This window comes from Nematolebias whitei, chromosome 3 (assembly GCF_014905685.2).
Source record: "Nematolebias whitei isolate Nwh7 chromosome 3, NemWhi1, whole genome shotgun sequence".
NCBI classification, from domain to species: Eukaryota; Metazoa; Chordata; class Actinopteri; order Cyprinodontiformes; family Rivulidae; genus Nematolebias; species Nematolebias whitei.
Window position 1 is genome coordinate 30696165 of NC_056500.1, and position 26265 is coordinate 30722429.

The window sequence follows — 26265 nt, forward strand, 5'->3', positions numbered from 1 at the left end:
ATAAGATCGCTAATATAAGATGGAGCTAGGTTGTTGAGAGCTTTGTAGGTTAGAAGTAAGATTTTTAATTCAGTTCTGGATTTGACAGGGAGCCAATGGAGAGAAGCTAAAACTGGAGAGGTGATCTCTCCCAGTAACTCCAGTTAAGACTCTGGCAGCAGCATTTTGGATCAATTGAAGATGTTTTACAGAAGTATTTGGACATCCAGATAATAAACCATTGCAATGGTCCAGTCTAGACGTGACAAATACACGAACCAGTTTTTCTGCATCATTTTTAGATGTTTCTAATTTTAATGATATTACGCAGGTGGAAGAAGGCGGTTCTAGGAATGTTTTTAATGTGGAAGATAAAAGACATGTCCTGATCAAAAATAACACCAAGATTTTTAACATTAGTGCTGGAGGACAGATTAATGTCATCTAAGGAGGGAGAAAGACTGAAACATTTATTCCTAAGATGCTCAGGTCCAAAAACTAAAACTTCAGTCTTGTCTGAGTTTTAAAGCAGATTTACCAAACTTCACAGATTCTCCAAGTTTGGGAAGAACTAACTTGTCAGTTCTTTTTTTTTTTAAGTACCTGTGTATTTTTACTGTCAGCGCTGCTCCTACAGGTCTGTTGAAGTGTTCGTTTGAATAACCTAAAACATTTTCATATCATATCACGTGTTTTACATGTGTGCTGGAGGCCTCGGGCATTTTTCAGTATGGTTTCAGCTTCCCATGTCAGGCAGACATGACTGGCTCTGGTTGCTATAGTGATGCATGCATGTCTATGTATGTGCGTCTATGTATGCATGTTTGTGCACCGACCCAGACATGCCCTTACAGACTGGACTGACTGGTCCCAGGGGAGAGGACCTGCACAACCCCGGATGACTGAGCTGGTTCAAGCCGGAGTCGACTCCTCCATGTTTGGCTGTCAACAGAAAGGAAACTCATCTCTGAGGGTGTCACTTTGAGAAGACCAGCTGTGGAAATGAGTCATTTCATGCAGAATTGTTCTGTTTTAAGTGGTCCATTCTCCTTCCCCTCTTTTGGTGGCTGCGTGCTGAGCTGCATGACAGAGCCCTGACATGGTAATGATGTGTGTGGGGAAAAAATACATAAATGGACACATGAGAGCTACACGATAAAGAACCTTTTATCAACTTCAGACAAAAAAAGACAATAGAATTGCACTTTTTGACTAAAAGATTTTATTCAAAAAATGTTTTTAATTTGTCTGAAATAGATTAAAATACATCTGACCAGGGAGCAAAGTTATAAATTGCAATGATTTTAATTAGAAAAAAATAACTTGCTACAAATGCTGGTGAAGAATTTGGCAAAAACAAACCAAAAAAAAACAACATATGAATACTGATAATTTTTTTTTTTCATCCTTTCAGGCAGTATTAAAATGAAAACAGAACTCTTTCCACAGCAAATCCTCCACTAACAGTAACTATAAACCATATCTGTGGTGATTTAAAAGGATGAACACTTCCCTCAGTGAGCACAATCAGTGGAAATGACTCTTTGAAAATGAGCAGATGAAACAAACACATTTTCATGAAGAACTTTCAGATTAATAATTACAGTTGTTCCTTCGGCTGCTTCCTTCTGCAGGGGTCTTCACAGTGATTGAACCTGCATGAAAGGTTTGGCAGCTGTTTTTCACTGGATGCCCTGACGCAACCTGGGCTTGAACCTGCAGCCTCGAGATTACGTAACTGAAACCACCGAACTACCCCTGCCCTAAATATTACAATGTATCCCATATTGTCATAATGTCATAAACTGAGGCATTTACAAACAGAAGAGCAAAAAAGAAACAAAGTAGTTTGTTACTAAAGTTGAGCTGAACCAAATGTTTTAAGAAAATATATCTTTGGCTGACAGTGAAGTCTAGAGACCAGATTTGTGCAACATCCATTTATTTTCTTGTTTTTTTTCCTTTCTGGGTCAGAAGGGAGTTGGTGTCCAGTGGTCACTCACTGAGACAGGGGACAACAGGGACACATGGAGACAAACAAACATTCACTCTCTCACTTGCACCTGGGGACAATTCAGAGCTGCTCCAGCAACACATACACAGAAGAAAACTAGAGAAATTGATTTTCCTGTGAAAATTCAGTGTGGATGCTTATTGCAGAAGGACTTGCTGAGAAACTGCTGAAATTAGCTAAAAGGCATGCTGAATTGTAGCCAAAATTGGAGAACAAGCCTAAATTAGCAGAAGAAAGTAGAAAGAACACATATTTGCTGAATTTGGTTTAAATATTCAGAAATTAGCAGAAAATTAGGAAAGTAACTTTAAAAAGCCTAATTTTTTTTTTAAAAAGGCTGAAAAGTAGCTGAAATGCTGAAAGAAGCTTAAACTAACAGAAGGAAGTGGAAAGAGCTGAAATGAGCTAAAAATGTGGAATTAGCTGAAAAGGCTCGAATTAGTACAATAGCAGCTAAACAGTAGCTGAAGTAATTTAAACTAGCACGAATAAGCTGAAAGTAGCATAAATTGTTAATTAGGCTGAAAGTTGCATAAATTACCACAAAAAAAACTTGAATTTATCAGAAAATAGCTGAAGCTAGAAAAAAAAGTGCTGAAATGTAGCTGAAATGTAAGAACAAGCCTAAAGGCAGACACGTTTTCCCAGTTGGACTTAAAGAAGCAGAAATGAGCACTAAGAATAGATATTATCTGAAAAAGGCTGAAATTAGCAACAACAACAACAAAAAAACAAACAGCTGAAAAGTAGCTAAAAAAAGGCAGAAAGAAGCTTAAATTACCAGAAGGAAGTGGAAAGAGCACATTTTCACTGATTTAAGCTGAAAATAGTTGAAATGAGTGCAAAAAAAGGTGAAATAAGCATAAAAACAGCTGAACAGTATAGCTGAAAAAAAAAGAAAAAGCTGAAACTTGCATAAATAAGCTGAAATTAGCAGAAAGAAGTTAGAACAAGCAGAAAAAATGTTGTAGTTCACAGAAAGAATCTAAAAGGATCACAAAGCAGCTGAAAAAAAAAACCTGCTGAAAGTAGCTGAATTTTATTTATTTATTTTTTTTTTGCACAATGAAGCTGAACCGGAATAAAATGTGAAAGGAGCAGTAAAAGGTTGGAAACAGATTTAAAATTTTAAGGATGGAAAATGAGCTCAATTCATTTCCTATGAGAAAAAAGTGGCAGAAAAGGCTAAATATCTCAAAAAGCTAAAGTTGCGCCAATACCAAAAATCATAGCACCATTCTCCTGAACGAGCTGAATGTTTTAATAAATGATTTGTTGAAAGGGCACAAAAATTGTGGAACGAGAAAGATGAAGAAAATGTACGGAAGAAAAGTGTGAATGCTTCATAAACATTCACACTTTTAGGACCAAGGTGATTTTTTAAATCCAGCTTTCTGACATTTCTCTAAGAATTGTGAAGATAAAAGTTGAAATGTCTTGATCCTCATATGTATTAATATTCATGATAGACATAAAGAGGCAACACGATGACCAACATTTGGAAAAATAAAAGCAGCCAAAGCTTTAAACCTAAATGTAAAAGAAAGCCATTGTCCAAAATGGTTGGTTCACTTTTATCCAAGTCCGCTTCAAACTGCAGTGAAAATTGTCCCAAAACATGTAAACGATGAGAAACATCTATGAAGGCAGAAAACCTTTTTAATCCAAATGATCACGTCATTTTAAGAGCAAATTTCCTTACTTTTATATCCGCTGACATTGTGCTGCTTTTCTTAAAACTGCTTTACACAACATCTCAGCATGCTGTGTCTGCTGACTAACTTTTCATGTGTTGTTAGCCAAGGGTGTAAAACAATTCATTTAAAAATTAAATGAACACATGTTGAAACAACAAAACCACAAAAGTATGAGGATTATTAACATGGTCTGTTTTTGGGAGTGCACTTCAAAACTCAAAGTCCTCCAGTTTGAGCCCTTTTCTTGGATTTAGTACTCTGAGTTGGACAAATCATTGAAAGAAAAAACATATATATATATTTTTTTTCTTGCATTTGATATTTGATTTGATCTCACAAAATAAAAAAAATAAAAATAAAAAAGCAGGTAGAAAGAACAGTTTCTGCTGAAACCACTTGTGAATTTAAAATGCATCAATAAGGGGCAGATCTGGCACACAATCCTCTTGAATATCCAATTCGAAGAGTTTACAAAGCAACTTTCAGCAGTTAGCATAAACTTTAAGGTAGTTTGGAGAGAGATTAAAACGTTTCCTTTCAACTGAGCACGTTCACTTTTTCAAAAGTCTGCAGACACGTTTTGCATGTTTGAAGACACTCAGCTGGTCCCGTTATGCTGCTGCAGCGAAATTTATAAAGTTGCAAAGAAAATCATGAAATTTCAAACTATTTTGTTCACCGCACAAACTGGAAGAAAAAAATTAAAGCAAAAGTCTGAATGCATCTATCTGCTCAGGGCTGATGCATGAGAGATTTCTCCACCTGCCCGGAAAGACCAGCTCCGTGAGAGGATGCAAAAAGACACGTCCCACTCTGGGACATGGTGGACCGGTGTGGACCACTCTGGTTTTATTGACAGCTGTTGAATGGGAGGTGGGGGCTGCAGCTGGCTATCTCTGCCAGTCATCACTCATCTCTAACTGCCTGAGCGGCTGCCCTCTCTCCTCTTCGCCTTGTAAGTAGCAGGCTTTATGAAATTCCTTCGTCCTATTGGCCGGGTGGGACTCTGGAGGGGACCGGCGAGCTGCATCTGGAGAGTGCTGCCTGAGGTGGTGCAGAGGGGGTGACGGAGGCGAGGTCATGTGGTCAGGAGAGCTGCGCTCTGATTTGATGCTGAGGTTGAAGGATGGAAGATGAGAGGAGTTTGAGGAGCACGGCTGAGAGGAGAAGGAGCACCCCCCGCTGGACATCCTGCGTTCAGCAAAGATAGAAAACCAACCAGGTGAGCGCTTCATGTTAGTGGGTAAACAAGGACAGGAAAAAACATGACGTCATTTCAAGGTTCCCTTGTTTCTTGGATTAATGTGATTTTCTCTAATGTTGATTTTTACTATCGCCTGCAGCCATGAAATCCTGGCAACATGTGCTAGGTTGTGAGACTAACCTGCATAAATAAAGGTTGGAAAAAAAAAAACATTGCAATTGCCTAATTGTATGTTTTGTTTGTCTGTTAGCAAAATATGACAAGAATCACTGGATGGATTGAACTGAAACTCTCAGAAGGTAATCAGTGAATGCACATCTACAAATGATTAACATTTGGACTCAAATCCATTACAAGATACAGCTAATTAACCTCATGAAACACAAAAAAAGCTACAGTATACTCAAATTTAAAAACATTGAGCTAAAATTTGGGGTGGTAGTAGCTGCCAGTCATCCCTGTGTACATCTACAACTGATTAACATTTGGATTCAAACTCAGTGATGATGGCCGCTGCAACAAATGAACTAAACAAACACAAAAATCTCTATAATTTAGTCAGAATGACAAAAAATGAGCAAAAATTTGGGGTAGCTGAGAGTCATTTCTATTTGTTTCACAAGCTGGTCAAATGGATGATTCCTCTGATGGTTCCAGCAGGTGAAACTGGAGGAGCAGTTGAAGGAAGCTGCTGTGAATTTTTGACTTTTTGAGTGAAAAAGAAATAACCTGTCACCTAAAAATAGGTAAAGATTTATTTTCCTGCCAAGAACATTTGGCCATGGCTGCATTTGTCTGTCTTCCTCCTCTAGCTTGACAGTGCAAGCCAGACTTTCCGCCTCTTTGTGGCATAATACAATTAAAGGTTTCAAACTTCATGACATCCATCTTCTAAAAAGGGCTCTGTTGAATACATTTAATTAACGCATCTTTGTTCTTGTTTGATGTAAACTCTTGCAAAGTTCCAACGCTTTTATCTTTTGTGTGTCTCCTTCTTATGCAGAGAACTCAGAATCTGGAAAATGATCAATAAAACCACATTGATCACTAATATGTCTGTGCTCATTTCATCTGAAAAGCCAAAACAGCAGAAAACAACTGAGCAACAGTCTTCTGGCCGTTCAGTGATTTACCTGCAAAATAAACCCAAGACGTGTCCAGTAATTCGTTATTTGCTTACCCTGAACTTATATGAGGCCCATGAGGCTCGTGAGGTGTTTGTGTTGGTTGCCAGGGGTTCGCTGCTCCTCTCTGTAAACTCACAGAGTGGTAAAAAGCAGGCTGGCTGTACTCTGCAACAAAGGACCACATGTTGTGTCAGTGGTGCACAAAGGATTTAACGACATAGCTTCAATCTACAAAATGATAGTTCAGCTTTATATTTGGGATTTTTATGCTTCAAGTATAAAGTTAAACATCTTATCACAACACAGCCCAGACAAACAAAGAAATGTCATTTATTTTCAAAAGTACATTTTTTTTTCTTACTTGTTTTTGGTCCGTACATATAAGGTGAGACTAATATATGAGATGTAGAAACTACTCAGAAATCAAGGTGACCCTCGTTAAAAATATCAATGTCCAAAACCCTCGTACGAAATGTTTGATTTTATGTGCTAGTTTGCAGTCTTCATGTTAACAAGCTAACCCTGTAGCTGTACATGTTCCGCAGTTAAAAGGATGTGGGATGTCAGGGTGTGGAGGGTGCTGCAGCTCCCCTTTATTTAGTTGTAAGAGGATATGCATGGATAATTACATAGATGAAGAAATAATGAAAAATAAATGAAAATAGGTTTCATTAGGGCTGCATATGTTTATACTCCACTATTTGGATATTTAGTTTTGTGATTTCAATATATAAACCATAGCACAGATATTGTATATCAAAAAACATTTGTACAACTGTTTAAAACCTACACAAAAGTGAGTAGATTATGATTGCAACTTTAAAGATACAATTCCAAATTGTAGGATCCATGATTGTTTTTTTTGTTTGTTTTTTCAAATCTAACATACTTCCTGTGACCATTTTACAGTCACGATCATTCTAATGGCACGACAGTGTCAGCTTCAGATGACGACTAATGGATCAAATGCACCTAAAGAACAAGTATAACCAGTACCCATCCAATACAAGCTCAGATTTGATCATTCAAAGAAAAACCTTGTATTTTGTAATGTTGCATATGTTTTATAGTCTCAAGCAAAAACACTTAAACACACATTTTTATAACCATTTATACAGCTGGCAATTTCATATTATTTAATTTTGTAATTTTATATTTTTGCAAGAAGTGACCCAGACTGCACCACTCGGGCTACAGCTAGCTGCTGCTGCCACTATTAGTGCTTGAAAATAACCAAAAGATTATATATAATAACTGAAAGTAATTGCATGTATCATCCATCCATCATGATCTTTTACCCGCTTCTTCCATTTTGGGTCACGGGGGTCGCCGGTGCCCATGTCCAGCAATCACTGTGCGAGGGGTGAGGTACACCCTGGACGGGTCGCAAGTCCATCACAGGGCCACATAGAGACAAATGAGACAAACAACCAATAACTCAAATCACTCACACCTAGGGACAAGTTAGAGTTACCAATCAGCCTAACATGCATGTTTTTGGTCTGTGGGAGGAAACCCACGCATGCACGGAGAGAACATGCAAACTCAACCCAGAAAGGCCCCTGGACCGGGGTTCGAACCAAGGACCTGCTCGCTGAGAGGCAGCAGCTCTACCAGTTGCGCCACCGTGCTGCAATTGCATGTATCATTTATTGTTATAAATAACAATTGATAAGTTCAATAGAAAAAGCAAACATGTTCCTGTTTTTAGTTTTTTAGTATTTTATCTTGTTGTATGGCGGCACGTGGCGCAACTGGTACAGCTGCTGCCTCTCAGCGAGCAGGTTCAAACTCCGGTCCGTGGGCCTTTCTGGGTGGAGTTTGCATGTTCTTGTGGGTTTTCTCCGGGTACTCCGGTTTCCTCCCACAGACCAAAAACATGCATGTTAGGCTGATTGGTAACTCTAAATTGTCCCTAGGTGTGAATGAGAGAGTGAATGTTTGTTTGTCTCATTTGTCTCTATGTGTCCCTGTGATGGACTTGCGACCCGTCCAGGATGTACCCCGCCCCTCGCACAGTGATTGCTGGACATGGGCACCGGCGACCCCCGTGACCCAAAATGGAAGAAGCGGGTAAAAGATAATGGATGGGTGGATCTTGTTGTATAAGGCACCTTGATTTGATTTTGTTTTATAACACTACTTTTTTTAATTATTATTTTACTTTATTTGCATTCTATTATTGTTTATTGTTGTATGTACCTCATCTGTGGTTTTGTCTAAAGAAGATCTCTCTTGTAAATGAGTCCTCGTGACTCAATGAGACTAACCTGAATAAAGAAAGGTTGAATGAATGAAAAAAAAAATATATAAACTAGCTTTTGAAAGTACTGCTATGCAATTTTTGAGATTGGAGTTGTTTAAAGACAACAATCATGTCTTGGCTTTTCTAGGACTAGCCATTAGCTCAATCTGGTCAAAATGAAACAATTCTCCAAATTGAGGCTGTTCAAAGAGCTATCTATGACAGGTGAGATATTAATTGTTCATAACCTTTCCACAACTAAATGTCTGAACTCTTACTTTAACACACCATCTCTTATCTATGGTGCATTTTTTAGATATTCCCCACAGAGTTTAGGATTCCAAGCAGACATACCAGACGTTCCAGGGGAGGGAAGGCCGTATCCTCCCAGACTATGACTCAAGAAGCCTGCCTTACCCATGGCTACCATGGAGCTGCCGCTGTGCAGACCCTGGTACAAGAGTCCCCTCTGAAGAGCAGAGAAACACACAGTCATTCAAAAGTCTGATGCAGTATACTCTGTACAAAACTTGTAAATATTCTATTTATGAGAAGTGGGATTGAGTAACTACAAGAACTGAAATTACAGGTTAGCAGAACTACTGTATGTGTGCATCGGTATATAAATCCAGTTTCAAAAAATACATTGATTCAGTGACACGTATTGTATTGATCACTTTGGGTACACAAACCCTGACAAAAACTATAGAATCCCCACTCTTACAATCAAAATATATAAATTATAGCCATGCCACAAAACTATGATTTTTCACAATTTTTACCTTCTGGTACAATGAAACAATAAAAAAGAAATATAATTGCAGTCAGTCACCATTTTTTTTATTTTATTATTATTTTACATAAAGTGAAGGAAGAAAATGCAATCATGAGAAAAACACTGCACATTTTTTTATATATAGTTTTTTTGTTGCAGTATCTCTGGCTGTTCTAGCAGCTTGAATTCTTTCAGGTATGGAGTTAACTAATGATAAACGTTATTTTTCATCATAACTGTCTCTCATTACTGTCGTAATCAGTTTTGCAGGTTTGAACCTTATTGACCATTTTTTTCATTTCCACCAGGAGATCTGGACTACGTGCAGGCTGATATTACATCTTTCTTGAAGGAAGGTTTTCACGTTGTTTGCTAAATGGCAAGATGCATTATCGCCTTGACAAACTAAATCAATGTCACCAAACATCTTTTCAACTGATGGAATAAAAATGTATCTAAAATTACAATAGACCTGCATTTTTTGAAAATGAAATGACTGCTGCCTCCCTCAGGTGCGTGCAGGCTCCACAGTCATCAATGACTACAGAAATATACATTTTCTTCATAAGGTCAACTTCATAAATATCCATTTCATATGAATGATAATGATATTCCTTTGACTTGTGTCTATAAATCCTTTTTCTTTTAGGCAGTTTCTTACAGTCAGCGGATGCACGCAGCTGACGATCCAATTATATGACAACATGGCTTGCCATATATTCACCAGCCACACGCAGCCATTTCACCGTGCGCTGACTGACCTTGAGATAGTTAAAAAGTTCAGTTAAGCTTCAGATGGAATACTGCCAGCGATCCATCAGCCCAAATGGACGTTCGTTCTGCCACGGCACTCAGAGGACACTCACGGCCGACGACCCAAACAGGTGAAATCACAAAATATCCGACATGTCGGAGCAGGGTCTGTATCTGAATAATGCAGAATGCAGACAGAAGCAGGGATTTAATGCACTTTGATGGCCATGAAAGGACAAAACCCCCATCAGCTCCAATCTTCTGCCCCCTTTATTCATCCGCACGCGTCCACCGACCGTTAATAACTACATAGCAGTCAAAACTTAATTTAAAATGTCGGAGGGTTCGGACCTGTAGTTATTGTTAATTTGTCAGATCGGGCGGGGTTCGGAATTGGTGGCAATGGGCTGGGGCCAGGTCGGGTCGGATTTTTTGACCCCAAGTGCAACTCTACCCAGGTGTGAGCACACTTTTTAACTGAAGTATAATTATCAGATTTAATCTGATGCAGGTGTTTGTTTTGGAGCTGCAAATTACAGTCATTCCATTTATTTTTCCTCTACTGGATCTAAAATAGCAACTGGCCACAATTTTACTTTTTTTTCTTGCTTTCCTTGTTTTGTAATGCCAAAAGATGGGAGTATTTAAATAAATAGCTTTGTGGCAAGCCTGTGATTTACTTTTTAAATACAAATTTTAACAATTGAAAAACATCCTTGACTGCTGGATATGGGTACAAGTGACCCCAGAGACCCAATAAAGAAAGGAGTGGGTAAAAGATAATGGATGGATGGATGGATGGATGGATGGATAACATCCTCAGTGAGTGGCAATTCCATAATTTCTGCTAGTGGTTGTAGTACCAGTTACATGCAGCAGAGCAGTGGTTTACCCTTGTGGCCCCCATGCCCTGGCTGGCAGCATCTGCCCGCAGGTTTTCACTGGCCAGGCTCAGAGGAGGGGGGCTTTTCATGTCCAGGGCTCGGTTCATGTTGCCATGGGAGAACACAGAGTAGCCGATACCTATCCAGAAAAAGAAAGGTGCAGGGTGTGAAAAGTTTCAGTCACATTCTTCACTCTGTTGCTTTCTACCATTTTAACCAAACACCTTTCTGGCAACAGTTTGAACACTTATCATATCTATTTTTTTATCATATATATTTACTTTATCTGCCAGGATCTATTTTGAACTAATTATAAACCTAAAGTGTGAGTCATTTCTTATCAAACCAGTGAAAAACTGTGCCGGAGAGTAAGAGATTCATGTTTAATGACCTCATTATGAATCCAAATAGTTGAAAATGTCAAAGAGAAAAGGCTAATGTGACAGCATGCTCTGTGCGTTAAAACCACAAAACTGGTTGTAGCTGCTGGTACACTGGTGGAGAGCCAGTATCACAAAACAGGCCAACTGCTTGTGTGAATTCATGAATGTACTACACATACATCCACACACTTCCTGTGAGTTCACAGCAGCTGCACACAGCATACACTTAATTTTATAGCAATCATTTATTAAGAAACGTGGCGGATGCATTTTTGAGCGCCAAGCTGTGCCTCTAATGAAAGTTAGAAAGATCTGCTTCATTAAGATTTCAAACATAAAATGGTAAATTTTTGAAATCCCAGTGAACGTTTGTCTCGGAATGATTCAGGTGCAGAGTTTGGCTCACCTGCATGCGGCGACATGAAGGCAGAGTGTGGCGCGGCAGGGCTGGCACAGCCGGTCCGAGAGCCCAGGGCTTTAAATCCAGAGGGTCTGTGGTGGCCCATGCTGGACGCAGAAAAGCTGGAGACACCATTCTCACAACCCGCAGACACCAGGAACTGAGCCTCCTGTGAGAGCAGTGACGGAGCCTGGAGATCAAACATGTTTCGTTTGAACAACAGCTGCTGAACTGAACATGTTTTAAAATCTGTGTGTGTGGAACGTGTGAAAGCAGAGGTGTGTGTGTGTGTGTGTGGACTGACACAGTAGCGCTGACGGGCCACAGACAGATCCATGCCCTCGCTGAGAGGATATTTATCAGCTGTCGTCTGCACGCCCTCCTCAACATCGAGCTCTGAGCCATCCAGACCGAGGCCTTTCCTACGCAGCGTCTGATGCAGAACAGAAAGATTTTATTAAAAATGAGAGCGTGACATCAGAACCGATAGAATTACAGGTCGAGAGTCAAGACACAAGTAAAATCAGTTATCAAATGAATTATTTTGTTACAATTGAATAAGTATGAACTGTAACTTCAATCTTCCTTGTAAAAACTGAGGTTGGTGGAGGTGGGGGTCATTTTAGTTGCAGAAGTGACTGACAGCTGTGGAAGTTTCAAGGACGGTAACTGAATGTGCATTAGTGGGGTGGGGGGTAGTTAATGCTAATACTCCACTATAATTAAGTAGGATAAATTTAGACACAGTATTGTATAATGTATAATGACAAATATCCACCCATCAATTATCTTTACCCGCTTCTTCCTTTTCAGGTCGCGGGGGTCACTGGTGCCCATGTCCAGCCATCACTGTGCGAGAGGCGGGGGCACCCTGGACAGGTCTCCAGTCCATCACAGGGACACATAGAGACAAATGAGACAAACAACCATTCACTCTCTCACTCACACCTAGGGACAGTTTAGGCTATAATGACAAATAATATGGGAAAATATTAAATAAAACATTAATTAATTAATTTATTTATTTTTGGAGGAGGTCTAAGTCTTCGTTAGGGGAGTAAACATTTTTTTCCAATCTCACCTTTGTAATTGAAATTCAATACAATGAATTTGCTTTCCCTTTATAAGATTTGTGCTGTGTCTTCTCATGACATCTTTGGATACTTTGTCATTTTGCATTTAGCTGCGGTTTTTGTACTGGTTGTGGAACACTGGACCAGCTCTACACTCTCAGCACGGTCCTGGAGGGTGCGTGGGAGTTTGCCCAACCAGTCTGCATGTGCTTTGTGGACTTGGAGAAGGCGTTTGACCGCATCCCTCGGGGAACCCTGTGGGGAGTACTCTGGGAGTATGGGGTACTTGGCCCTTTGATACGGGCTGTTAGGTCCCTGTATGACCGGTGTCAGAGCCTGGTCCGCATTGCCGGCAGTAAGTCGAGCTTGTTCCCGGTGAGAGTTGGACTCCGCTAAGGTTGCCCTTTGTCACCGATTCTGTTCATAACTTTTATGGACAGAATTTCTAGGCGCAGCTAAGGTGTTGAGGGGGTCCGTTTTGGTGGCCTTAGGACTGTGTCTCTGCTTTTTGCAGATGATGTGGTCCTGTTGGCTTCATCAGATCGTGATCTACAACTTTCGTTGAAGCGGTTCGCAGCCGAGTGCGACACGGCCAGGATGAAGATCAGTTCCTCCAAATCTGAGGCCATGGTCTTGAGCCGGAAAAGGGTAGAGTGCCCTCTCCGGGTCAGGGAGGAGGTCTTGCCCCAAGTGGAGGAGTTCAAGTATCTTGGGGTCTTGTTCACGAATGAGGGAAAAATGGAGCATGAGATCGATAGGCGGATAGGTGCAGCATCTGCAGTGAAGTGGGCGCTGTACAGGTCTGTCGTGGTGAAGAGAGAGCTGAGTCAAAAGACGAAGCTCTCAATTTACCCGTCGATCTACGTTCCCACCCTCATCTATGGTCATGAGCTTTGGGTTGTGACCGAAAGAACGAGATCTCTGATACAAGCGGCCAAAATGAGTTTTCTCCGCAGGGTGTCTGGGCTCTCCCTTAAAGATAGGATGAGAAGCTTGATCAGCCGGGAGGGACTCAGAGTACAGCCGCTGCTTCTCCACGCCGAGAGGAGCCAGTTTAGGTGGCTCAGGCATCTGGTTAGGATGCCTCCTGGACGCCTCCCTGGTGAGGTGTTCCGGACACGTCCCACCGGGAGGAGACCCAGAGGAAGACCCAGGACACGCTGGAGGGACTATGTTTCTCGGCTGGCCTGGGAACGCCTCGGGATTCCCCCGGAAGAGCTGGACCAAGTGGCTGGGGAGAGGGAAGTCTGGGCCTCCCTACTTAGGCTGCTACCCCCGCGACCCAACCCCGGATAAGCGGAAGAAAATGGATGGATGGATATTTGTATTGATTTTGTATTTTTATTTATTTTTGTACCTTTTATATATTATCTTACTCTAAACTCAAGTCAAGTCAACTCAACAAGTCGTCAGATTTATTTACATAGCACATTTAAAACAGACGCTGTTACCAAAGTTCTTAACAAAAATGATCACAGCATAAATAAAAAAAGTAACAAGATATATATAGATCGTATGAAATAAAAATATAAAACACAAAACATAATTAGAAACAATGAAATAGTAATTTCAATTCAGTTTATTTACATAGCGCCATATCACAACAAAGTTGTATCAGGGCACTTCAGAGTCAGAGAGATTTATTTGTCATTTGCACCACATGTGGTACATGTGGTGGAATGAAATTATGTACACAGGGTCCCAGTTACATCCAACAATAAAATGTAAAAGAAAAACAGTAATAAGATCTAAGATATGAACTAAGAAAAACATCAACTAAAAATATGCTAAGCACTAATAGCATAAAAACAATAGGCCGAACAGCAGCACGAACATGAGTCTGTGTGAGCAGATGAGCACACATAAACAGAGCAACATGAAACAGGTCAGCAGCAACATGATGTGACTTTTCACAGTGATCATTCTGGTTAGAGACTCATGAGTCTAACAGCCTCAGGGTAGAAGCTGTTCCTCAGTCTAGTGGTTCTACACTTAATGCTCCTTAACCTCCTTCCTGAGAGGAGTGGGGCAAAAAGTGTGTGTGCAGGGTGAGTGGGGTCCTTCATGATGCAGGTGGCCCTCCTCCTCCATCTGGAAGTGAAGATGTCTGTGATGGTGGAGAGACTGACTCCAACAGACTTCTGTGCAGCCTTCACCACTCTCTGCACAGCTTTTCTTTTTTTTTTTTTTTTTTTTTTTTTTTTTGGCTGCACAGCTTTTCTTTATGCAGCTGTGCAGCCTCCATGCCACATGATGATGCTGGAGCACAGGATTCTCTCCACTGCACACCTGTAGAAGGAGGTGAGGACTGAGCTTCCCAGACCAGCTCGTCTCAGCTGCCTGAGGAAGTAGAGTCTCTGATGAGCTTTCTTGTTCAGGCTGGAAGTGTTGTTGCCCCAGCTGAGGTTGTCATTCAGGTGTACACCCAAGTACTTGTAGCTGGAGACCACTTCCACTGTAGATCCTCTTATATTCCGGTGTGTGTGTGTGTGTGGGGGGGGGGGGCTTGTTCCTTCTGAAGTCCATGATCATCTTTTTTGTCTTCTTCACATTGATGTGAAGGTTATTCTCCCACCACCACTGTATCATTTGCAAACTTTACAATATGCCAGCCTGGATGGGTAGCTGCACAATCATACGTGATCAGAGTGAATAGGAGAGGGCTCAGCACACATCCCTGAGGGGAGTCAGTGCTGAGGGTTATGGTGGAGGAGAAGTTGTGGATCCTCACTGACTGTGGTCTGTTTGTTTAGAAATCTAGGACCCAGTTTCAAATGGAGGGGCTTATTCCTAGTGCAAGTAGTTTGTCCATCAGGGTTTGGGGGATCATGGTATTGAAGGCAGACAGGAAGTCCACAAAGAGCATACGGACATAGGAGACCTTCTGTTCCAGGTGGGTGAGAGCAGTGTAGACCACAGAGGAGAAGGCGTTCTCTGTTGATTGGTTATCATGGTATGCGTACTGGTGGGGGTCCTCGTTGATGCTGATGGTTGTTTTGATGTGGGTCATGACCAGTTTTTCAAAGCATTTAGCGACTATCAGGGTGAGGGCTACTGGCCGATAGTCATTCAGACCAGTCACTGTAGAGCTCTTTGGGACTGGGATGATGGTGGCAGTTTTCAGGCAGGTGGGAACTGATGCCAGGATACGGGAGGAGTTAAAGATGTCGGCCAGCACCTCGCAGAGCTGATCAACACGTTCTTTCAGCACCTTCCCGGGGATGTTGTCTGGGCCGGTTGCTTTGTGTGGATTAATCCTCCTGAAAGTACTCCTCACTTCTGCTGAGGTCACGCTGAAAAGCTCTTCGTCTGGTAGTGAGGTAAGTCTAGTGCTGGGTGGTTTGTTCGGGTCTTCAAAGTGTGTTTAGAACTTGTTGAGGGCATCAGGCAGTGATGGGTCTCCAGGGCATTGTTCACTCCTGTCTTTATAATATGTTAGACACTGAATGCCCCTCCACATGCTTTGTGGGTCTTGTGAGGTGAATTGACCCTCGATCCTCACATGTGACCATGGCCTTCTTAATACCAGCAACCAGCTCTTTCTTTGTCCTTCTCAGTTCCTGTGAGTTTCCAAACATGAAGGCAGTGTCCCTGGCTTTCAGAATGGTGCGAACCTTTGCATTCAGCTAAGATTGTCTGTTCGAGTAACTTTTAACATATTGTGGAGATGGCATCAGTACATTTACTAATGTACCCCAGAACTGAGGATGTGCATTGCTCCAGGTCTAGCACCCCCCCCCCCCCCCCCCCACACACACATTTTTGCGGGGGTCACTGGTGCTCATATCCAGCTATCATTGTGCGAGATGCAGGAGACACCCTAGACAGGTCTCCAGTCCATCACAGGGACACATGGAGACAAACAACCATTCACTCTCACTCACAACTAGGGACAATTTAGAGTTACCAATCAGTCTAACATGCATGTTTTTGGTCTGTGGGAGGAAACTGGAGTACCTGGAGAAAACCCAGGTACACATGGAGAGAACATGCCAACTCCACCCAGAAAGGCCCCCGGACTGGGATTTGAACCAGGGAGACCTGCTCGCTGAGAGGCAGCAGCTCTACCAACTGCCACCATGCTGCCCCAGTTACACCCAATAAATAATAAATAAAATAAAATAAATAAATAAACTGAATTTAATTTAATTGAAATTAACAAAACTCAACTCAGCTAAACTCAGCTAAACTAAAATTAGCTTAGATAAGTAATCTCAGCTAAACGTCACTAATCTAAACTGAAGAAAAGCCTCCTCAGCTCAACAAAACTAAACCCAGCTCAATTTAGCATGACTCAGCTAAGCTAAGACCAACTCAACACAGCTAAATTCAGCTAAACTAAACTCAGCTCTTCTAAGTTAAGCTAAAATGTGGTAAGATCAACTTAACTCACTCAGGTAAACTGAGCTAAGCATGTTGACGTGTCCCTGGGCAAAACACTGAACCCCTCATTGCCTCTGATGTGTGTCCCATTGGTGTATGAATGTGTTAGAAAGCACTGATTAATCTCTTTAGAATGATTTGTTCAGATTAGTTTTGTAGAGATGTAGTAGAGTGCTGTATGAACGTATGTGTGGAGGTAAATGAGAGCATAGCTGTGTTGTAAAGCACTTTGAGTAGATGGTTGGTTAAAAAGCTGCTATATGAGTACAGTCCTTTTACCATTTTTCCATTTCATTTAAACCAACACATCTTAGCTAAGCTCACTTCAATTTAGAAATTTAATCTAAGCTAAACTGAACTCATCCTTTGTTCCGTACCTCCAGTATGTCTGTGTTGGTGCGACTCTCGTGCGGCTCACTGTACTCTGTGTACTTCAGCAGCACCTTGTCCATGTCTGTGCTGGCGTACTGGAAGAGACGGTTGGTGCTGTTGAAGATGATGAGGGCTATCTCACAGTCGCACAGCACACTCAGCTCGTACGCCTTCTTCATCAGACCAAACTTACGCTTAGTGAAGGTCACCTACGACATAAAAAATCATATCATTTGAGAATGTTAATTCTACAATGTAGATAAAATTCTAGAGTCCAAAGACACATCCATTTCTCTTTCAAAGCAGAGTTTTCAAAGCTCATGAGCTAATCAAATAGATAAAAGTATATTTCGCACTAAAAATCCCAACTTTGTCAGAGAGAGCTTGACAAACAGCAGTATCTGTACTCAGATACTCATTTCAGATCAGAATACACAAAAACAACCTCATCTAAGTAAAACACTGTTAATATCAAATATGAATAACAAATTCTGTTTATCTGCACTTCAACCCACACAGTGAAAGTTAGCATTTAACACCTGCTGTCATCTTGGTGTCATAATAAAATTTGAATACAAAATGTCCCGGAGAGCAGCACTATAGTTTGTTGGATCTAAAAAAAAAAAACATTAAAGTGCGTGTTGTGAGTGGGATATTGGGAACATACAAATCCATTATTTTTTAAATCAAATGTACTGAAATTCTGGGACCTTATAAAATTCAAAACTATACAATTTATGTTCAAAGTAAGAAACTGTCAACTTCCACACTATATTCAAAAAATGTTTTGTGACAGAGAGGGGGGTTTTAATTTAAGAGGAGAAGGACAATTTAAAAAACAATGTATCAGAACAACCAAAAAGAGTTTTTGTATATCAGTGTGTGGAGTAGATCTATGGAATTATTTAAATGATGAGCTCAAACAAAATACAAATATAAGCCGGCTTAAAAAAACAATATAAAAATGAGCTTATTGAAAAATATTTAGTATAGGATGGGAGTTTCAAAGACCAAAAATGCTATTGCTGATATTGACAATGTGTAAATAATTGTACATTCAAAGATGAGAATGTGAAGTTTAAGCATCATTTAATGTGTGAGTATTCTAAGGGTTATTTGGTGTAAGGAGACTAAAATGATAATATATTGATGTGTATGACGGGGCAGGAAATCATAAGATTGTTATCTTCTACCTGCTCCTTTTTGAACAAATTGTGTAAAATTGCATGTCAATTGGCATGACTGTTATTTTTTCCTCTTTCTTTGTTTTTACTTTTAATTGTCATTCCAAATAAAAAATAAAATAAAGAAATAAAGAAATAAAGTGTGTGTTGTGAGTTGTTGTCATGATTAAAGTTTATAAGTTAACTGTTACAAGATTTTCTTCCAAAAAACAGTGTCCTTGACTAAAGCACTTTTTATAGACCTTAAACACATTTCCTCTGTTGATGGTGTCTTGATTGTGTGCTCGCTCGACTCTGTTCTGGTGGAAAACGTCAAAATCATCACATATTTTCTTGCTAACTCGTAAAACTTAATGTTTTATTTTGGATTTTGTTAGATTTATGGCAAAGGAATATGAAAAGCAGTTGTGTCCTCAATTTGGATTCTGCTGCTGTTTGGAGTCTTTAAAACCACGTGCGTCGAAACAGTCGTTTACAAATTGTGCTTTATTATAACCTTCATGCAGTACTGCCCAGCGTGGGTTTTAGAGATTTTAGGAGAGAAGACATTGTTCAGAAAGGACAAAAAATAAAATTAAATAACACAAAACAAAACAAGAAAACGGTTGCAAATAGCGATGCAGTCCAGAAAACGTTGGTTACATACTGTAACCCCAGATTCTATGAGTATAGGCGTAGCCCTTTAAGGCTGTCGCTGATGGGTGTATCCCGTTATGCACAGCATAAGCACTGAAAAAAATTTAGTCCACGCCCACCTGCTGTGTGGGCCCCACCCGGTCCGTATAAATTACGTTAAGAGCGGGAAATAGGCTCCCAAAATAGCTTTTTCTTCAGCCATTTAGGAGCCAGTGAGGCCCGACGCTTAAAGGGCTACGCCTATACTCATTGGATCTGGGGTTACAGTACGTAACCAACGTTCTATGTCGTATAGGCTTCGCCCTTTAAGGCTGTCGCTGATGGGTTAAGGGCGAAGCGGATGTGGTCTTCGCCTCACTGGGTCCATTCGAACACAGTATGAAGCGGAAGCTTGCCCAAAAAACGTCTTGTCACTCAGCTCCCCAAGTGCATAACTACGCGTTGCGTAATTATGTGTACCATGCACAGACGCATGTTGTGTAACTATGCGTTCTGACAAAAACATGGACGCCCCGGAAATTTTCAATGGGAAGAGGATGTTGAAAAGAAGAGGGGGGGGGGGGGCATGAACCAACTGGTTCATGGCTGAACAGTATAAACAGATCAATAACAATGAACTGATTATTGATCAAATGAACTGATTGGTAACAATAGTCATGAACTGATTAATGACAATAGAACCAAAATCACAGACACAACTTGTGACTGATAACAACATCTCACACTGTGAAGCATGCAGACAGATGTGAGCTTAAACAGAGTTCTAATGAAAAACAACAATATTCATTCTGTTAGAGCACTAAGGACAGAATGTGTCATGGAACGAGCCGTCACATCACGTAGGTAAAAGCGAATAAATGAGCAGGGTGTTGACCATGCAGCCGCAGTGCAAATGTCCTGCATTGACATACCATTATGCAGAGCAGTCGAAGATGCGATACCCCTGGTCGAGTGTGCTTTGAGGTTGACAGGAGGCTCTAAATCTGATGCTTGTAGGCTTCAGAAATGGCCTCACACAGCCAGTGTGACAAGAGCTGGATGGATAACGGGCGACCTGCAAATGCATCTCTATAATGCACAAACAGTTGTTGAGTTTGACGCATTACAGCTGTGCGCGCTATGTAACACGTCAACGCCCGCACCGGACAGAGAAGATGAAAAGATGCTTCTTCTTCTGATCTGTGGGGGGGAGGGAAAACCCCTCCAACGATATCGCTCTTGATTTAAAAGAGCTCGTGATGTTTTTAGGCATAAAAGCTGGGTTTGGTCTTAAATCAGCTGAACTACCGTCAGCCTGAATTCTGTGACATGACGGAGCGACAGAGAGGGCAGATAAATCATTCACCCTCTTAGCGGATGTTAAAGCCAGCTGCAGGGCTGTTTTAGGAGACAAGAATTTAAGTGAAAAACTGATCCAGAGGCTCAAATGGAGCTTTGATCATGGCTCGCAGTACCAGCGTTAAATCCCACTGTGGAGCAAGTGGGCGTGAAGCAGGCCTGCGTCTCTGTACACCTTTTAGAAACCGCTCCATCAGCGGGTGATTAAAAGCTGTTCTGTCTCCGAACCCTTCGTGGCAGGAAGAGATGGCTGCAGCATACGTTTTAATCGTGCTGAATGCCAACTTCCTATCCATCAGCTGTTGTAGAAAAGACAACACGCCGCCTAATGGGCATGAGGTGGCCTCTACACCTTTCTCTGTACACCAGCGCTGAAAAGCCGTCCACTTGATGTGTACAGAGCTGTGGTAAATGGAGCACGTGAATCCTGGATTGTGCGCACTACCTCCTGTGGGAGACCCATCCTCTCTAAGCGGGACCGCTCAGCGGCCAGACCCACAGGTGCTGGCCTATTTCTGGGTAACTCCTGATCGCTCCTCCTGCTTGAAGGAGAGCGTCCTCCCTCCACGGCAGTTTCCACGGACGACCTGACAACAGACGTTGCAGGACTGGGAACCATGGTGCGTTCACGCGCTCGGGAGCCACCAGAAGAGCTGTCAATCCCTCCTCCTGAACTCGGTTCAGGAACCGTAAAATCAGAGGAGGTGGGGGAAACGCGTACAGAAGCGTTTTGGGCCATGGGCTATGAACAAATGCATCCACCCCCAGCGGTGGATCATCTTGCGGGCTCAGGGAAAACCATAGTTGACACTGAGCGTTCTCTCGTGTCGCAAACAGGTCCACAGCTGCTTGCCAAACTTCTGCCACGTCTGAACCATCAGGTCTGGATGGAGGGTCCAGTCCGCGTGACGTGGACCGCCCCTGGACATCACATCTGCCCCTCTGTTCAGAACACCGGGTATGTAAACTGCTCTGATGGAGAGCAGGTTTTGGTGAGCCCAACACAGTAGCTTTTGCGCAGTGTGTAACATCTGGGCTGAACGCACACCCCCCTGGCGGTTTATGTACGCAGCAGTCACCATGTTGTCTGTGTGAATCAACACGTGTTGATTCTGTAGCACAGGAGCAAAGTGTTGAATCACATTCAGCACTGTGCGACACTCCAAAACATTGATGTGGGCTGATGTGTTGTGGGGCCACAGCGCCCCTACTGCTTGAGATAGGCATGCCCCCCCCCCAGCCTGACAGCGACGCGTCCGTGAAGACTGACACGTGTGACGTGGGTCTGCTGACGGGAACTCCCTCTGACAGAACCAGGGTGTTTTCCCAGTGTCAGAAGTCTGCTCTCACGGAGGGAGGGGCAGTGATCATCCGTCTCTTTTGTTTTACTGGATCCAGACGCGCAAACCACCTGTGGAGGCGTCTCATGTGTAACAAACCCAGCGGAACCACTGTGTGAGCTGATGACATCATTCCTAACAGCTTCATGACGGAAAACAGCTGTTACCACTCTGCCAGGTCTTACATGGCGGAGTTGACTTTTAAAAGTGTCGAACCTCGTTTGTGATAAACGAGCCTTCATGGTGGTTGAATTTAATTCCACTCCCAGATAAACAATTGTCTGGGCTGGGAAAATCGAGCTTTTCTTCCAATTTATGGCGAAGCCCAGATTTAACAGGTGTGATGTCAACACCTAAGCCTGCATCACTGCTTCCTGTCTGGAATGTGACATGAGCAGCAGATCATGCAGGTAAAACAAAACTCTCATCCCTGCTCTGTGTAACAGATGCAGGGCTGTCTCCACACACTGAGAACGTACGATGACAGGCAGCCGTTGTACTGATACTTCATCCCCTGAAAAGAGAAAAACGCAGGAATTTTCTGTGTTTTGGGATGATCGGTATGCGTTTCTCTAGATGTTGTACAACAGCTGTCTGGTTGTCAACATGTGAAAAACGGTCTGTCCATGATCACCTTGTTGAAAAAACTGACAGATCCAAGATCGGTCTCATCCCTCCGGTCCGTTGGGAACCAGGAAGTAACGTGAGTAAAACCCTGTGTTTTCTCTCCGTTGGGGAACTCTGGAGATTACTTTTATCAGAAACACTTGGACTTCTGCATTTAGGGATGAGATTTGATCTGATGATGACAGGACCATTTCTTTAACTCCTCCGAACGGAGGGGGTCGGGTTGCAAACTGTAACTTGTAACTATTTGCATAACACCCTGTCCATCCATCTGACCGGCAAGCATGTTTTAGCCACTCTACGTAACGTTCGTGGAGTGAACGTGCGTTTAAGCGATGCGTCACGTTTTGTACGGCTGTCAGCGGTCCGCCCCTCAACCGCCGTCATGCGTCGCGGGAATGTTTTCTGCGTGACCCAAGGCGAGGCTTCCTCGAAAAGGCTCTGAACGCGCCCGTGTGCTGCGTTCGGACCGCGGACCAACCTTCATGTACAGGTGGGCCGGTGTGCTGAGGCGAAGCGTGTGACAGCTGATGACGCCATGGGGCTGCGCGTTTGACGTCGCTGTGCGAACGTTGAGAGGCAGAGGGCGTGACTTCATCTACGCCGTGCTGTTGGAGTGAGGGCTGCGAGCCCCGCGGGAACACACGTTATCTCTGGAGGGACGCGCGCCGCTCTCGCTGGAGGGGCGCGCACCGCTCTCGCTGGAGGGAGGCGGGACTCGTCACCGGGTTCGTTCAGCTGCCTCACGCTTATGCTGCCGTGAGCTACTGAACGCTGAGACGCGGTGGGTGATGGCTGCCCGCGTTTGATTCGGTGAGGCAAGTGTCGCTCTTGTGAGAGCGAGGACCTCCACCTGACCCAGCCTGCTGTCCACATTAATACCGATGTGAGCCGGTGAGCACCGGGCAGCTGTGTGTGTGCGCCAACATCAACGCAGCGCCGTTGGATGGAGGCTGTTTCATCCCACGAGTGCGAGTTTGACACCGCTTGGGTGAGGATTGTGCCGCTCGGGATGATAACGAGTTATTTTCGCTTACCATTGTGTCGTGTGATCGACTCGTCATGTCTTGGAGCGACGGTGAGTTTAAAAAACCTTTATTTAAGGACACCGGCTCGTTATGTGTGAAGGATGTGTGCGCAGCCGCTGTGAGTTCATCCGAGCTTACAGACTGGCTAAAAAACAGACACTTTGATCATTGAATGATGATTTATTTCCACTTCGTGTCACTTTTACGCACACCCTCTGCAGACCGTCATTTTTTAAAAACTTTTCCCTCTTGATTTCTGCGATTTGTTTGCCCAGAGCGCTGTCTTGCAGGCGAACTCTGGGGAAACGCTGAACTGCAGGTTGCCGGAATGAAGAGGGCTGGATTCTGACGGGCGGGGCTGGTGGTGGAACTGAGCGAGAGCCGCGGCCGTGGAAACGTTGATGCTTTGCTAGCGACGGTCCCTCCAGCGGGCCGGGGGGGCGGGATGAGCCGCGCGGCTTGATGGGGTGGCGCACAGCCTCTGGCACCTCCTCCGACTGCTTCAATTCGCCAGCATGGTTTTGAAGCTGCTCTCGAACAGCGCGTCCGCCGTGATGGGCCCTCCATCAGGTCTTTGTGCAGTTTCTCCCGCAGCGTGGGAGAGTAATGAAACCAGGTGGATTGTTGGATCATCGTCATCCACGCTGCAATCCTCGACAGGCAACCCGTAGAAGAGGCACACATGGTGAAGATAACGTCTGCTGCCTTACAGAGGGAGTTCTTTGTCTCCAAGGCAGGTCTGCGGCCTTCAGCCCCTTTGGACATGCTATATGCTAGCAGCGCCATGTTGTTGCTAGCTGCGGCTGCCTGAAAACACATTGATGGGCTCGATTGGAGAGCGTGGTCACCGTCTGGTTCGTGTTTCTCCGGAGGGACGGGACGCTGCTCCGACCTGGACAGCTTCGCTCCGAAGCTTCCGCGAGGCTTGGCTCCAGGGGGGTTACCGAGGGATAGCCCCGCTCGGTGAACCCCTCCACTCTGGTGATGGGTGCGGACTGGGGACCGACTCCCCCAATCTACCAGGAAAGAACCCGTCTGTGGCCTCGCCCGTAGGACGTCCTGTTGGGAGCACAAGGCCATATGGGTCAAGACGTTGAGCCGGAATGGAGCCCAGTAAACAACCTTCCTGCCGGATCATCCGAACTGGTGGGAAAGGCGTAGGACGTAAAAAAGGGTCCTTTCATGTCAGCCTCCTCCTGGGTTACGCCGGGCAACCCCTGAGGGCGCCGTCGGCCGGGAGCGGTGGGATCGCCGATGCGAAAACGAGGTGGGATGGGGTGAGCATTCACTCAGCCCCCCTCCACCGACACTACGCTCCCCAGGAGGGAATGAGCAGCGGGGGCTGCAGCTCAGCACGCCTATCCCAGAGGAACCATCCGATTCGCTCCGAGGGTCGGCGATAAGAGGAAAAAATACAAGATGGCGTTGTCCAGCGTGTAGTGACCTGTCACTGGGAAATATTCCTCGGCGCTTACCTTGGAATATGACTGCTCGTCATCTTCTCCTCGGGGAGGAGAACTCACAGGACGACCGGAGGTTGACTGCCGGGCCAAGCATCCTTAACAAAGGTTGGTCATCTACACAATTTTCCTTCTTTGTTCTTCTGACAGTGCTATTTTAGCTCGCTGAAGAAAAAATGGGAGCCGATTTCCCGCTCTTAACATAATTTATACGGACCGGGTGGGGCCCACACAGCAGGTGGGCGTGGACTAAATTTTTTTCAGTGCTTATGCTGCGCATAACGGGATAAACCCATCAGTGACAGCCTTAAAGGGCAAAGCCTATACGACATAGAACATTTGTTTTTCCTGAATTGCTTTCTTGATCTGTAAAATCCAACATTGTATCTGAAAAAAGCATAAAATTAAACAAAGACAAAACTGCATGGCCCTATGACATTTTGCACAATTCACACCTTAATAATTTACAAACTGACTGACCTTTCTGTAACTCATTACTAATAAACACTAATCTGTAGGAAAGCTATGAAATGTTTTTTTTATCAGAGGTCTCTGAAGCTGTTTTATATCATGTATTAATATAAACTTAAAATCATTGAACGTTTAAACATATAAAGCCTAGAATATCCTAAAATTCTTATTTTGTACACTGAACAAGTTATGTTCTTCTCGTGTCACAATACAATACAGTAGTTATTCAAGGTTTATATATATATAAATATAAATATATTTAAATATATATATATATATATATATACTAAAATAAACTATTATTTACTACTTGTACTATTATTACTACTTCACAACTTCACAGTTTTTCACTTATCGAGAGGCTTCAGGGTACGGATCCCCCACGATAAACAAGGGACTACTGTATATTTTTAGCATCATAGAGAAATAAAGTTTCATGAATATTTTGAAGCAAATGTGTTACAAAAGTTATTTAAATGTGTATGTGTGTGTGTGCGCTTGTTTATGTTACTTTGTAAGGACCATTTTTCAACACTACATTTTGAGGACCAACTGCTCTTTGTGGGGACCAAGGCCTGGTCCTCATAAGGTTCAAGTGTCGTTGGTAGGTTAGGGGCTAGGTTTAGGACTAAGGTGTGAATTGAGGATGGGTTAGGGTTAGGCATGTACTAGTAATGGTAGGTTTAGGGTTAGGCTATAGAAATTAATGAAAAATGAATGGAAATCAATACAAAGTCCCTGTAAAGATATTAAAACAAGCATTTGTGTGTGTGTGTGTGTGTGTGTGTGTGTGCGCGTGTGCATGCGTGCGTGCGCGCGTTTGTGTGTGTAGACCCACCTGTCTGTTCCGCTGGTCAAGAATACGAGATATTTGTATTTTCTTTCGTCCCAT

General features: G+C 43.0%; 1 protein-coding gene across 1 annotated transcript; it reads right to left on the minus strand.

Annotated features, from left to right (window-relative positions):
- Positions 1–4580: 4580 nt before the first annotated feature.
- mef2b (myocyte enhancer factor 2b) lies at positions 4581–26265 on the minus strand. The gene is made up of 8 exons (XM_037674808.1): positions 26212–26265; positions 17295–17498; positions 11766–11894; positions 11468–11651; positions 10687–10817; positions 8621–8735; positions 6075–6186; positions 4581–4881 (listed from the first exon to the last, which is right to left on the minus strand). The coding sequence occupies exons 1-8, from the start codon at positions 26263–26265 to the stop codon at positions 4581–4583; spliced, it is 1230 nt and encodes a 409-aa protein (XP_037530736.1).

Bases quoted from the DNA above. Each gene is read 5' to 3' on its own strand.
- mef2b (XM_037674808.1), bottom strand. From the start codon at position 26,265: ATGGGACGAAAGAAAATACAAATATCTCGTATTCTTGACCAGCGGAAC. The intron at 6,187-8,620 runs GTATGTCTGCTT...CCTTTGTTGCAG, and splicing joins TCCCTCCCCTGGAACGTCTG to AGTACAGCCAGCCTGCTTTT. The intron at 4,882-6,074 runs GTAAGCAAATAA...TGCTGAACGCAG, and splicing joins GGGCCTCATATAAGTTCAGG to GATGTCCAGCGGGGGGTGCT.